Raw genomic sequence first — 14,934 nt, forward strand, 5'->3', positions numbered from 1 at the left:
CTAGCAGGTGAAGTGCAAGTATTGTAAGCGGGTAGGCAAGCTATTACCTAGGCCATTGGAGTATGCCAAGTGATGGATTCAAGTACAAAAATAAAATAATTGGTCGTCGTCTTGCGATTTATGTACTTGGTGGTGACTGACAATCTTTTTTCTTTTTTTTCATCGAAAGCGGCCAAGTATCCACTGCAAGTAACAGGCCTGCGATGCCTGCAAAGGCCCGCTGCTACCTCATTTGCACGCAGTACATAGTATAGCCCCCAACGCTACCCACTTGCAGTGCTTACCAGTCATGTTTACATTCGAGGCACGAGGATTTGCCAAGCAGATAAGGATGCAAAAGATACCCATTGGGAATGCCAAGATCGGGAGCATGGCATCAAGGCGGCCGCCATGTCAATGCAATAAAGGGGCGGGAAAGTAGCCTTGCATGTGGATATATCGTCGACTTTCCTCTACCTTGAGAGTATTCTCTACTCATAGCCAGTCCAGTCGACCTGACCTCGGAGGGTCCGTTGCATGAAGCGGGATCATCATGCCAACGCCAACAGAAGATCGAGCCCTAAGCCGCACGCTTCTACCTCCCGACTCAGTCTCTCCAGTCTCGACTATAAGTCCTACTCGACTTGGGCGCTCAGAAACCAGCTTTGAACAGTATTGTGATCAACAATTTTACACAGAGGAGACAATAGAATCCAGTCCAAGATATGATGGGAATGGGCACAATCTTTCCTACACTGTGCGTATGAGGTGTCTTTCTGCCCCGTAGATCTGAATGGATGCTCACCATCACATGACTGAACAGGATATCGACAATACAGAATATGTCGAGGCACCAAGACGTGGGCCAACTGGGCCACCGAAAGCTGCGTCGCTGCATCAGAACGGCTATCAGGACTCACAAATAAATGGAACAGACATCACCGATTCCACTCGGGGCACCAAAAGTCAGGCTTTGGCACAACAATCATCCCTTGATGCTTCACCAAACGGAAAGGAAGAGACATGGATAGCAGAACCATGGCAACCCCTTTGTCTTCAACCACCAGTGCTGCTGTCACTGTCAGCAACATTTTTAATATGTATGCTTGTAACTGCACTATTATACCATACATCGGTTCAAAATAATGGTCTAAGTGCGGAAGATGAGACAAGACATTATGGCTGGAAATACGGTCCAACAGCAGGTGAGTCATGATGAGTCTGGCCACACGTATACATTGTTTGCTAATGCAACTTGACCTAAAAAGTTCTGACTGTAATTCTCTATCTGTGGTATAGCATCGACCTTTCCGTCAGATCTCTGGTACCTTGGCAAGAACTTCGGCAGGGGCCCAAACCTGCAGAGGTTACGCTCCTACTGGATTACATTTCCCCATTATCTACCACCATTATTTGGCGTGGTTTGCGGAACCGCCACTGGGCCGTAGTCATGACCGTCGCCGGTCGTTTTCTCATCTTACTCACTACCGCATTTTCCACTGCCCTCTTTGTCCTAAGCCCGACCGAGATGGAGTTTATCAATGTCCCAATGTCAGTTCCTACCTTCGACACGGAATCCTTCAAACTGGACAGTGTTGGCCCGTTCGCAACAAACATGTACTATGCTGTCAATTTTGGCAATCTTGCAGAGCCTTTGGGGGCTTTCTCAGACGCTTGTGTACCATCACCGACAATACAAGCTGATACCCAAAGTATCCCCTCAAACGCCAAGATATGGGCCACAGTCGCCGGACTGGGCTTCGACACGAGATGCGAGATCCTTGACATCGACACTTCTACACAAGCTCCAAAAAGACCACCGCCCAGCACTCTTGGTTATGCAAATTACTCTCAAGATCGCTACTTTACGATAAATGTCATCACTCCGGACTGTCTTATCACGGAGGCCATTGTGGCTGATATTGCCTTTTATGATGGCGACGATTCAATATCTGATTATCAAGCCAGGATTGACTCTTATGCGTGCAATCTTCCATACAACTATCGCGACATCAATTCGGCCGGGTCTGGCTATGGGCCGCTTGTCAATGTCTCAAGTACCGCATGGTACAACACAACCAATGATAATCGTGTCTTATCAACGGTATCAGAGGTCAATTCTGCGGACAATGGGACATTTGTTCTGAAAAACATAACAGCTATGCTCTGTAAACCGTCATATACTTGGGGCAACTACTCAACCTTCTATGATGGCGCCTCCAAAACAGCACGTGTAGAGAGTCTCCAGACCGCCAGGCACCCCACGCAAGATGATTTGGGTTTCTCGCAGGGTGCTATCGCGCATGCCGTCATGAGAACTGCTGAACAAGTCAACACTGTGGTTCCTAACAGCGAAGAATATTTTCTTACTCCGCTTTTCTTCGGGCTTATGAAGCTGCACTCCAACGTGTCGTCCATGCATCAATTCATGGACGCCGAATTACTGCAAGATAGCTTCTTGCAAGTTTTTAATGGAATAGCAGCCAAGCTTGCTTATGAAATGATTTCAAACAAATCGGATAAGAAACAAGAAATCAGAGGAGCGGTTATGTTCACGCAAAACAGATTACATGTCACAATGCTCTCAACGGCAATAATGTGCTCTGCATTTGGAATTTTGGCTGCCATCAGTTTTGGCTTGGTATTTTTGGCCCCAAGGAGTGTTGTAGCTTCAAAACCTGGCTCTGTACTCGCAATGGTCAACTCATTAGATCTGACATCGGACGCCGCAGAGATCCTTCAAAATCTCGGACATGTTCCCGACGAGACCATCCGAGGGGCGATTGCACCTTATCTCTTCACCAGTACTGGCTCTCGGGAAGGAAAAGCAGGAAAGCTCACAATCAACACAGCCACAGAAAAATATACAGCACTTGTGAATTCGAGGACAGTTATGAAAACTGAACTTCAATGGTGGAAACCTTTGGGGATCCAGGACTGGTTTTTATTCGCCTCTTTTATCCTACCTCTACTGTTTATTTTACTTCTCGAGCTGTACCAAAGACAGTCTGATGAGAAAAACGGATTTGTGGAGATTGGATCTCGATGGGGTGAGGCAATGGCAAATTATATCCCGTCCATCATCTCTCTATTAGTCGGAGCCATGTTTGCAAGCATGGTATCGGCGTGTGCTGTATTCGCACCGTACGTCGGCTTGGCCAAACGACCATCACACTTTTCGAGCTCAGTCGCCGTTACCTATATAAACCAGACTGGCCCGCAGCTGGGATACTCGTCACTCAAGAACAAGCACTTTGGTCTGTCGATCATTACTTTGGCACAGCTTATTGCGTCTGTTCTTACGATAGTGCTGTCTGGCCTCTATAGCACGGTAGAGGCCCCAGTTCATGCTGGCATTACGCTGCGGAGGCTGGATAGGTTCAACATTAGTGACGCGTTATCGTTCGCAAACCCAAATACGGGCCTATTAACCAAGTTGACGACATATTATGAGCTAAAGTATCCCAGCTGGACCTACGAATCTATTGCTCTGCCACGTCTCCAGGTAAAGGATCGTTCTTCCCTTGGCGAGGTGAATAACGGCACCATCAGAAGCGGACTACCGGGAATTCGCGGTGATCTCAACTGTACTGCGGTACCGCCGTCACACCTGAACATCTCAATCACCGGATATACGGAAAGTAATGTACCCATAGGCATGGGACCAATCCTCAGTATTCGTGGGAGCCTACCTGACGACCGCTTATGTGATCAAGCCAGCGTCAACAGCAGCAGCAGCATCACACAGATGCCTTGGATGCTGAATTTCTTGTTAAAGAATGACTCAACGCCAAGCTCATTCGGAAAAGCGGCCGCCATCCCCTCGTTTGGCAGCGTCGCGACCGAGAACTTGCGCCCCTCACTTGAATGCCCATCAATTGCTATAGTTCTTGGTCAAGCCACTGCAATGCATGTGGGCACTGAAGATGGGTGGGAAAGAGAATCAGAATGGGGGTCAGACTCGGGGTGGGTTCCAACAGATGTTGATATTGGAGTGTTGCTCTGCCGATCCAAGTTCGAACAATTATCTGTGGATGCGACCTTTGCTTGGCCCGAAATGGAGCTTTCCGATCAAGAACCTCCCATCATACATGAAAACTCGTCTAGATGGCTGAATAATCCCACTACGGGAAATCCAGCCTGGGGATGGGACTATTCGGACCCTTACGCGGACCCTGGTAACTGGGGCAGTCTGACCAACACTAATGACTCTTACACAAGGTACGGTTACTGTCAAAACGACACGTGCTTCGATCCGTTCATCCTGGCTCTCTTGGATGGAAAGTACAAGGTTCCACTGGAACAGATTTCGGGCGAGAATAAGACTGGGGCACTGATGCAACAAGCTCGAGGACTCTGGGGGAGATTGCTAGCACAATCATTATCTCAGAATATGCGATCTGAGCAGGGTTTCACCGCCTCGACACCAGTTTCAAATTCCACCACGGCCCCTGGGAGCCGCCCTAGAGCCAGAGCAGAGAATACAGACTCAGTATCAGTATTTTACAATGCCGATTTCGAAGCAATAGACTCGGCATCACCTCAGAGATTGAAGCAAAACGCTTTGTCCAAGGTGATATTGCAAATTATGCTAGGCTTGATGTCACTTGGAGTTGTTTTGATGCGCTCATTGATGGACTTTGGCAAAGTACTACCTCATAACCCGTGTTCGATTGCCGGGACAATGACTCTTGTTGTGGATGGGAACCTGAGCAGAAATACGACTGCAGCCATGGTCAACAAGCAGGTGGGAAAGAAGAAAAAGCACAAGCAATACACGGCGCTTCATGCTTCTGATGAAAATGGTCAAGAGACTCAGAGTACGGAGCCAAAGTTTATCATGGGTTGGTGGAATGATGGCGACACTCGCAAATTTGGGATCAGGTGTATAAAAGACGGGGATTGATCTTGATACAAGGTAGTCCGTATCTACATCATTTCCACAAATACTGAAAAATCGAGCCACACAGCCTATAATCCCAACGGCGGCCAAAAGGACCCTGGGTCTATCTATACTGCAGATAGATATATCCTTGTGAAAGCCATTGAGGACTGGCACCCGCACTGCCAGATGATACGACTAAACAGGGACACTTTTGATTGCCTGGACCATGGCTCCAAGGAACATTGGGGTCGTCTGAACAGAAGGCTTCTTGTATCCCAGCAGGTATGGAATGCGTTCAAATTCTGGGTCACGAGTTAGCGCGAATACCTAATACTCGAGCATCCGGGTTTGCCCTTTATTTTAAAAAGCAGGGAAAAAAAAAGGAAAGAAAAAGAGGAAAGAAAAAGAGGAAAGAAAAAGAGGAAAGAAAAAGAGGAAAGAAAAAGAGGAAAGAAAAAGAGGAAAGAAAAAAGAGGAAAGAAAAAGGAGGAAAGAAAAAGGAGGAAAAAAGAAAAAGAAAAGAAAACTTACCAAACCACGAGCTTGTCCAGTCCTTGTGCGTCTTATTTAAAGAATGATCCCACAGCGTGGTCAACCAGAGAGCAGTGGTGCCCGGGGATCCCTGTTGCTCATTTTCCGAAGCATTAAACGTCGGGTTGGCCTTGATGGCATCAGCGACACGGGCGGCGCGGGCGCGGGCGGCCATTTCCACGGTGATATACAGGCCGCCCTCGCCCGAGAGGTTGTAGAGGCTGAGGCTCTTGGCCACGGTGGCCCAGATGAGGGGGTCAAAGTGCAAGTCGTCGCCAAAGTAGAAGTCGTTGCGCGACAGGGACCCGTCAATCTCGATGGTGTCGTGCTTCTTGAGGTCCTCGAGGTTGATGGTCGAGTAGTTGCCCGTCGTCGAGAGCTTAAAGTCGACGGCTTGCTGAAAGGCCGTGGTCAAGACGTCGGTTCGGAAATTGTGCGCCTCAGCCGCGGCCGTCTGGACCATGATCAGATCAATGTTTTTGCCGGATCGCGGAAGGAAGCCATGGTTTGCGAGTGCGTTGAGCCCGGGACAGGGTGAGCGGCCTAAACCAGGTGAGTATGTGGATATTATCAAAAGGTTCTGGGTTCCAACTCACTATCGTCGGCCTTGGGTGCCACAAAGTGATGGCCCTTTGGTTCGCTTGCTGGGTAAGAAGCTTTGCCCAGTGCAGAGAACAATGCTAGACTAAGGATATGCGTCGTCTTCATCGTTTCTTGTGTTTTGTAATAACTTTGAAGTCAATGTTGTGATGTTTCAAGTCTTGATCTGAATATGAGTCTCGAGTGCTTGTTGCTTGGAAGTAGTCACAAATCTATTGGCACGTTGTAAGTAGCTATATATAAGGAAAACTATATATGTTGTCTATTCGGCCAGGAGAGAGGTCATCTCCAAAAGTTGCGTATTCGCCAGATATCTGTTCCTTGGAGTATGCCTAGCGACATTCCGCTCAATGAATAGCTAAAGAATAATTTGTCATGAATAATGGTAGGATGCTATACGCAAATGTGGATGATTACTATAAACAAATACAATGCCAAAAGCAGCACACACGCGTATTCAGAGTCATCTAGCGTGAGATTGCCGAGAATCATGGCCCAGTCAGGTAATAAGCAGTGACAGATGTCAAATACGCCGGGGAATTTAGTACCTAGACAAGCGAATACGCACCTGCAGATACCCACCCACTGCGGCTGTACAGAGTGTATACTAGGCTAGCAAGCTAGATTTACATGGTACAAGGGCTTACACTGAGCTGCTGAGCGCCACAGCATAATGACGGTTATTTCCAGCGACCATGAATCAAGAGGACATCGAATCACAACGCAGGCTTTGGTATTTTGGGTCATGAAAACCTGTCGAAAAAGGATCAAATGAATTGTCAATGGCCTGGTTGGCTGGCTTTTGGGTCAGGATCCTAGAATTAGTGCATATATGATCTACCTCGGTGGGCCTTCAGCGCCTTATTTTGCGCTCCATCCAACCCATATACTATACTAGGTTAGGTAGTCATCTGCCAACCATTCTTCTTTCTTCCACTTGACAAATAAGAGAATTGCCATTACACAACAAAGATTGATCAAGCTACAGGCATCACGTCCATGGTTCAAATCATGCCTCTGGCAGTGAGGTCAGATCCAAGGCTGACGAGTCCAGCAAAGATGCCGCTTGGCAACATTGTGGCGCATTCATGACACTTGTTGTCGGCAGTGGATACACATGCCGATCAACCTAGTTTATGAAATCGGCTGCGCCCAAGCCCAAAAGACTCCACAATGCAAGATCGGTTCATCGCCAGATACCTATCGCAGGTGACCATATTCCAAGACAAGGTATCATTCTACTACGTATCTGTCCTTATCCCTCCGCAATGCTTCCGAAACCGATCAAGTACGTGGGTCAAGATTATACTCTTGGCATTGGCCGTATCCATGTAAACAGGCCCGGCATGTCTCGGCTGAATACACTCCCTCACAGTATGAAGAGAGTCTGATTACCGTTTTACCATGGTCCACGTTGGAAATTCTCTGCAAGGACTACATTGTGTAGCGAAACTGGAATCGTGTCAGTGTTGGAACCCATGGCCATTCTGCCTACCCTTGTCAAGACAACTTACGTAGGGATTTTCAAAATCAGTACAATCCTGCTCTCCCAAAACCTGTCCTCTCTTGACTCTTTCCTCCTCCGAGATACCTTCTTCTTGTAGCTTGCGGTCGCGACGCTTGTTTCTGACAACATACAGTGTGCGCCAACTAGCAATGAGAAGAAATTCGAGACCAAAACACACGGCGCAAGCAGTGGTGCCCGAAATATACCTTGGCTAAATGAAATTGTCAGTTTTGCCATGCCTTGGACATGATCAAGGCTATTTTACTTACGGCATCTTGCGACTTGAAGATTTGGCTTCCCGTCATGTTGCCCACACAGTACCCGACAAACGTAAAGGATGAGGTCAGCGTTCGCTTGGTTCGTCCGGCAGTGTTGGACGGGATCAACGTCCAGGCCAAGAAGAGGGATACGACAAACGGGACAGTCACTGAGAAACAAGAGGTTAGCAGCTAATTTTCGAAAATTGGGAGTGTCGGAATCTTCTTACTAAAATAGCCACCCCATTTCACCCACTTGTAATGTGCCTCGTTGGGTAGCAGGGCCATCATGAGAAATCCGCAAAAAGGCGGAAGCGTCGAAAACATCATGAACCACCTAATCCATGGTTAGTATATTTCTTTTGGAAGGAGTGTCGTAAGACATACATGCGAAGGTCCTTTTTGCGGCTCGTCATGACACCAATAAACACAAACCAGAGCACGGAAAAGGTGCTTCGGGGAATGTCGAGCAAAATGACCTGCAGGTTGGTAAAGCCAAATGTCGTGTTGATAATGGATCCAAACGTGGTAAGCCCTCCATTGGGAACCGAGCTGAGAAAAGCATTGACTCCAGCAAACCAGAAGCACGGGTCGACTAGACATTCGCGGGCTTGCTTCCACTGCCACTTTCTGATGCCGGTGCGATCATGTCCCGTGTTGTTGCTCAGAATCCGAGCATTGGCCATTTTCCTCTCCTCTTCCGACAGCCAGCGAACCTCGGAGGGCGTGCCGAGCAGGAACAGACAGAGGACGCCGACGATGATGGTCAGGCTGCCCAAAAAGTAAGACATGTACCGCCACGACTCGGACTCGGGATCGCGGAACTCGACCGTGCCGATGCCGTAGAGGACCAGGCTGGAGATGATGCCGAACCCGGCGTTGGCGCTCTGGAAGACCAAGGCGCGCGATGCATGCTCGCGCGTCGTGTACCAGCTGCCCACGACCAGAATGAAGCCGGGGCTGATGCAGCACTCAAACATGCCCTGGAGAGCGCGCAGAGTAATGAGCTGGGTAAAGTTCTTGGCAAAGCCAATGCAGAGAACCACGACGCCCCAGCAGAGCATGTAAATGGAAAGCGTCCGCCCCATCTTGTAGCGCTGCAGAATGATATTGGAGGGGAACTCGAAGCACATGTAAGTAATGTAAAAGATGGTGGTGAGCCAGGCATATTGCTGGCCAACGAGTCCGGTGTCATCTCGAAGTCCAAACGTGGCCTGCGTGCCGAGAGATGTCTTGTCGGTTTGTTGGATACCATAGCAGAGCCACATCAAGGGCAGCAAATATCTATCAATCTTTCTCTTAAGCTTCTTGTACTCCTCGTCGGTATACGTGGGCGCTGTTCACTTTTTTGTCAGTTATTCCCCCAGCTGGTCCCCTTGCTCGGGGTGGTGCAACACAAAGACTACTGACGTTCATCGTTGCTAGATACCTGCCCTGCTCCTACGCTTTCAACATCCTGCTTCTCATTGTATCCTTCCTTTTTGTCAATATCGTGACCCAGAGCCAAGGTGGACTTGAGCTCTGCAGGAAGCGTCGCAACCTCGGACACTGTCGCCATGGTGTATCAAAATTGTCGAAGGGGGCTACAATGTCCAGCAAAGTCACGGCGCTGGCCTTGTACAATATCGCTAGGATGGATTTGCCACCTTGGCGACTCTTGGTATAAATATATATATTCGTTTCCATGTCGTCTGTCCCACGTTACATTCGTCTATCTTGTAACGGACGTCCCGACTGATAACATGCACGCGGTAGTTGGTCGATCTTTGGGGGAGAACAGAGGTGTTTGCAAGCTACATCATTGCGTAACCCTCAGCATGCCAAGGCGACATGCATCGTACCATGTAGGGGGGGGGACCTGAGCTTGCCTTGCTTGCTGAGGGTTCTTATCAATGTTATCATGGGCAAAAATGTCCCTATCTGGAGTATGGCGCATATCGCAATCCTGGTTGACCCGCCCCAGTCTATCCCCCTCCCCGCAGATATTCGATCTCATTTGATCATCCGCAATCACCCGTTTAAAGATTCGAGTGCCGGACAAAATACCTAGCAAGATAAAGACCGAGATGGTTGCCCGAGGATTTGGTCGGATTGTTTGCAACCTCCTAGATAAAAACGGAGGTATCATTGTATTCGGGGCAGGCCGAAGAAGGGCTGGAACAGAGACCAAGGAGGGCTCGCGAATATAACTACTCAAGTAGCCAATGTCTGTTTTGTTTTCTCTCGAGTCACCTGTTCTACTCGTTCGCGCTTTCGTCTCCAGACTTGGCGCTGGATTAGTCGTGTGCCTTCCTTGGCTCTAGTCTCGATAATGTCTTTTTTATTTCAATGCGACAAACGTCAAGCCATGCTTATTTCCATTTCCCCCAACTTGGCCGATTCGATAAGGCTTGGATGGATAGGGCTTGGTGGCGATCCCCTCCAAGTGAGATCTTGGGCGTTGGGGTGTGTTCCCCTTTCCACTAAGACTTGATTCGGCCGCTCAGCTGTTGGCGCCGTCGTTGCTTGTCAAAATGGTTGACAACGCCACACAACCTGCCAAATTCCATCTCGGTCTCATCAAACAAAAACAGATGCCGACTATTTGGTGAACAAGGGAGAAACTATTGTATTGTGGCGGCTGCGAATCTAAAAGATTGGCCTGGACATTTTTCTTGTATTCGCGCATCTATAAACATGCAAAGCGGGTAGAGAATGTAGCATGCCCAGGGAACCGAAGCGCTTGTTGTACTTGTGTCGTTGCGCACCGGATATACTTGCTATAAGCTTAAGTCGTAGGCCGGATAAAGTTGCATCGTGATGGCATCGTCTCCAGCCCTTCCACTGTCTGTGCGACAAGAGTCCCATCATACTATGGTCCTAGTTGCAAATCATCCCCTCTACTTTATATTCTTGGTCCACTTGCGCTCGAGTAATATGAACGATTATCGCGCCAAAGGGGGTTGATAAGGCCTAGCCGGACCTGGGGTGCATAATAATGACTAGCTGCACAAGTGGATGCCAGCTGAGACTTTGCCGCGATGATTGATGAGCTATCGCAGCCACAAACCCTCAAGGCCAAGTCATGGCCTCGTGGAAAACCACCAGAATCATGCAATGGCGTTTAGTAGTTGATGGCAAGCGGTGAAGCCATCACTTGTCTGGTTGGGAAATAGCAAATCATATCGACAAAGTTGACAAACATCCAGACAAGTCGGTAATGAGAATGAGGCTTGCCTAGCAGTCCGTTTAGGGACACATGAGAATATTCTGGTTAGAAGACAAGACGATGGCGTTCTCGAGTCGTCTCTTAGTGTCAAGATGGGAAAACGAAAACGAAGTAAAGAGGCATTATAAAGATGCCATGTGAGCATTGCCGAGTCTTACAATGAGGACGAGTCACTGGTCATTTCTCGCCGAGGAAAGCCATTCGTAAAGCTGGTGTGAGCCTTGATTTTCTTTTCCCAAGGTTTTAGTACATCCAACAAGATGAAATCGGCTTCTCTCTTGGTTGCCTTGGGCTCCTTGTCGCAGCTTGTGGCATCGTCGGCTGTGGTGTCAAGTTACCTGGAGATATGCCCCTACGTATGTTTTCATCTAGAACTTTGTCTTCATGATACTTATTATTTTCTAGAACTTTTGCAATATTGGTGTAATTGTTGCATCCCTTTCGGCTTCGGGTCCCTACACCGACTGTAGTTCTTTCCAGGTATATATTGCACTCCTTGAATTCGCTTGATATACAACTTACACATGAATCTTGATAGGCTTGTACAGTCACTCCTGCTCTCGTCACTGTTACAGTGACAGGATCGGATGCAACGACTACCGGCACAGCCAGTGGAATCATTGAGCGTCGAGTCACAACCCCTGTGTCAAGCGCGGCAGCGGCTTTGACAACCGCAGTAACATCATGCCCGACCGTGGTTCCTTCATATGCAACCGCATGTGGCTCACCCGCAGGCTTTGCTTCAGCCTGCGGTTGCATGGGCTATGATGCCACAACCATCACTCTCTCGGCAGACACCACGACTGTAACGGTGCCAGCGACTCTGTCGACTAGTGCTTCCTTGACCTCCTCGACATCGTCAATGTCAAGCACCCAAACAGACTCATCATCGTCGAGCACTCTGACGGAATCCACATCAAGCTCCTCAACAGACTCTGCATCGAGCTCTTCAACAGACTCCACGTCTAGCTCTACGTCGACTAGCTCGTCCGTGACAGACTCTTCATCCTCGTCGATCTCATCAGCGACCTCTTCATCAAGTGTCTCCGAGACGGACTCGAGCTCGTCGACTAGTAGTTCCACAGCCACAGACTCTACTACAAGTTCTTCGACCATTTCCTCCACAGCAACGGAATCAACCACCGCTTCCTCCTCGACCGACTCGTCTTCGTCCACAAGTTCAACTTTGACCGACTCAACTTCGTCGAGCTCGTCGACTGACTCTTCTACATCAACGGAGTCGGCAACAAGCTCTTCGACAGACTCGTCGTCGTCCACCAGTGCTACAATCACGGACTCTTCAAGTTCAACGACTGTTTCATCTACAATAACTGATTCAACAACGAGTTCCTCTTCTACAGCAACAGATTCGATCACGAGCTCCTCTTTAACAGACTCTTCATCGAGTGTCTCTTCTACAGCCACCGAGTCAACCACAAGCTCTTCGACAGACTCGACCAGTGCTGCAATTACGGACTCTTCGAGTTCATCAGTTATCTCGTCTACAGCAACTGATTCAACAAGCTCCTCTTCCACAGCCACAGAGTCGGCCACGAGCTCCTCTTTGACTGATTCTTCGTCATCTACAGCCTCATTGACAACTTCATCAAGTGCTTCTGAAACTGTGTCGGCAACTACTACAGACTCTTCAACAGTCTCAGCGTCAATCACTTCAAGCGCTTCAGAGACACAATCTTCTACCTTCACAGACTCTTCGAGCATCTCCACTGTGACGGATTCTTCGTCTTCTAGCAGTTCCTTGACAATATCGTCAACTGTCTCGTCCACGGACTCGTCGTCAGTCTCTTCTTCAACCACCTCGTCGGATTCTTCCAGCTCTACCTCGTCATCTACTTCATCCACAGTCACGGACTCTACTACGAGCTCTAGTACCTCCACCGGCTCGGCCTCCGATACCAACTCTGCATCCGCCACCAACTCAGATTCTTCCACCTCCTCAAGCCTATCCACAGTCACCTCGACGAGTACTTCGTCAAGCGTCATTTCAACGTCCACAAGTTCCAGTGCAACATCAACCTCTGCCTCTGCTACGTCGTCCACCGTTGGCTCCAACACTGCTTCCCCGACAATCATTGTGCCGCTGTATCAATACCCTCTCTCTGGAGCCTATGACGCATTGTACACTGGGTAAGTGACCGCGGCTACTTGTCTTGCTAGTCCAAGTTGTGAATCATCACTGACAATAACGTTATAGAATTGAATCTCGTCCGGACCTGACCTTTGTTGTCATCATCAACCCAAACAGTGGCCCGGGCAGTGGCACGTACCCAGATGACAACTACACACCCGCTATTCAGAAGCTCAACGCCTACAGCAACGTGGTGACAGTCGGATATGTCAAGATTGGCTACACGACCAATGATATGTCAAGTGTGCTTAGCCAGATTAATACATATGCTGGGTGGTCGGCCAAGTCTTCCACGCTTGCAATGCATGGTATCTTTGTTGATGAGTCGCCACATGCCTGGTCGAGTGCTGCCTTTGCTTACTCGGAGACTGTCGACTTGGCCATTAAGAATGCAGCTGGCCTCGCCGGACCAAGACTTGTAAGTCAAATGTAGTTTCGGGTGTCAAGTCCCATGTTGCTAACAAATATTAGGTCATACATAATGCTGGAATCGTTCCCGACACGAGATTTCTCGCGGGTGCCAATATCGATGCCAGCATCGTATCGTCGCAAACCTATGCCGACTGGCAGTCTTCTGGGCCTGCGAGCGTTGCAGCACTTGGAACCAGCCACCTTGGTGTGATGCTCAACTCGGTCCCAATCATGACCAAGACGGCTCTGGCATCATTTGTCAGCTCGGTCAACAATGTTGCACAGTACATTTACATTACCAACCTCTCTAGCAACATTTATGGATCGTTTGGGTCCGACTGGTTTGATTTTGTTGTAGTGACTGGAACGAGCACGTCAACCACGGCTTCTGCCAGCTCCTTGACAAGCACTTCAGCCATGGCGTCCATGACGATTGTGGTCCCGCTGTACATTTACCCCATTGCCGATATATCGTGGGCCAAACTTTTTACAGCGTAAGTTATTTTGACTTGCATTTGGATGATATACAAAGACTAACTTGCTACAGCATCGAACTTCGCCTAGACGTGTCATTTATTGTCGTAATCAACCCGAACAGCGGTCCCGGAAGTGGAACAGCTCCGGACTACTACTATGGACCGGCGATAGCCAAGCTGAACACCTATGCCAATGTACAGACCGTTGGATACGTTAGAACAGACTACACTCGAAGGGATATCGACGCCGTTATTGCGGATGTCGAGACATATGCTGGATGGTCCTCTATTTCAAGCACGTATACCATGCATGGAATCTTTTTTGACGAGGCTCCGTACGAGTTTAATCAAGATTCCGTGACTTATATGGAAACTATCGACGCGCTAGTCAAGAGCTCTACGGGCTTGAAGGGCGCAAAGACGGTACGTTGTTCACTTGTCCGGCGATTTACGCAACATTCATTCTAACATTTTGTCAGGTTATTCACAACCCAGGAACCATTGTCGACCCCGCCTACCTCGTGGATACCAATCTCGACTTTACCTTTGTCTTTGAGCACGACTATGACACCTGGATGAATTCCCAGGCGGCTGCAGTGGCGGCACTTCCGGCAGCCAGAGGAAAGTATGCTCTCATGGTGAATTCGGTGCCGACCATGACCACGACCCAGCTGCGATCTTTCGTCGCCTCGCTTTCAACCGTATCGCAGTACATTTTCTTGACGGATCTCGAGGTCGACATTTATGAGTCTTGGGGTACCGACTGGCTTAGCTTTGTCGCAGTTGCAAACACTTAGGATACCCAATGTGCTTATGCCAATTCATGTCCAATTAGTCTTCTGTCAGCAAGAGTCCAAATGTGCTCTGCTACTGCTGCGTTAAATATACCAGCCCTTTGAGGGCATGTTGCAACGAAATATTTAAGAAATTG

At 48.7% G+C, this 14,934-nt stretch overlaps 5 protein-coding genes across 5 annotated transcripts; 2 read left to right on the top strand and 3 right to left on the bottom strand.

Moving 5' to 3' along the window:
• Window positions 1–532: 532 nt before the first annotated feature.
• PFICI_04428 (uncharacterized protein) lies at window positions 533–4,885 on the top strand (the record flags this gene model as incomplete). The annotated part of the gene is made up of 3 exons (XM_007833009.1): window positions 533–736; window positions 803–1,184; window positions 1,248–4,885. The coding sequence occupies 3 exons, from the start codon at window positions 533–535 to the stop codon at window positions 4,883–4,885; spliced, it is 4,224 nt and encodes a 1,407-aa protein (XP_007831200.1).
• Window positions 4,886–5,059: 174 nt separating this feature from the next.
• Window positions 5,060–6,103, bottom strand: PFICI_04429 (uncharacterized protein; the record flags this gene model as incomplete). The annotated part of the gene is made up of 3 exons (XM_007833010.1): window positions 5,060–5,166; window positions 5,396–5,938; window positions 5,992–6,103. 3 exons carry the CDS (start codon window positions 6,101–6,103, stop codon window positions 5,060–5,062), a joined length of 762 nt encoding a protein of 253 aa, XP_007831201.1.
• Window positions 6,104–7,429: 1,326 nt separating this feature from the next.
• PFICI_04430 (uncharacterized protein) lies at window positions 7,430–9,317 on the bottom strand (the record flags this gene model as incomplete). The annotated part of the gene is made up of 6 exons (XM_007833011.1): window positions 7,430–7,447; window positions 7,510–7,713; window positions 7,772–7,929; window positions 7,990–8,096; window positions 8,147–9,095; window positions 9,170–9,317. 6 exons carry the CDS (start codon window positions 9,315–9,317, stop codon window positions 7,430–7,432), a joined length of 1,584 nt encoding a protein of 527 aa, XP_007831202.1.
• A 2,412-nt stretch (window positions 9,318–11,729) lies between these two features.
• PFICI_04431 (uncharacterized protein) lies at window positions 11,730–13,061 on the bottom strand (the record flags this gene model as incomplete). Its single annotated transcript, XM_007833012.1, has 1 exon — window positions 11,730–13,061. The coding sequence occupies one exon, from the start codon at window positions 13,059–13,061 to the stop codon at window positions 11,730–11,732; it is 1,332 nt and encodes a 443-aa protein (XP_007831203.1).
• Window positions 13,062–13,417: 356 nt separating this feature from the next.
• Window positions 13,418–14,800, top strand: PFICI_04432 (uncharacterized protein; the record flags this gene model as incomplete). The annotated part of the gene is made up of 4 exons (XM_007833013.1): window positions 13,418–13,534; window positions 13,588–14,021; window positions 14,075–14,426; window positions 14,483–14,800. The coding sequence occupies 4 exons, from the start codon at window positions 13,418–13,420 to the stop codon at window positions 14,798–14,800; spliced, it is 1,221 nt and encodes a 406-aa protein (XP_007831204.1).
• Between the last annotated feature and the right edge of the window lie 134 nt (window positions 14,801–14,934).

This window comes from Pestalotiopsis fici, assembly GCF_000516985.1.
Source record: "Pestalotiopsis fici W106-1 unplaced genomic scaffold PFICI_Scf_3, whole genome shotgun sequence".
NCBI classification, from domain to species: Eukaryota; Fungi; Ascomycota; class Sordariomycetes; order Amphisphaeriales; family Sporocadaceae; genus Pestalotiopsis; species Pestalotiopsis fici.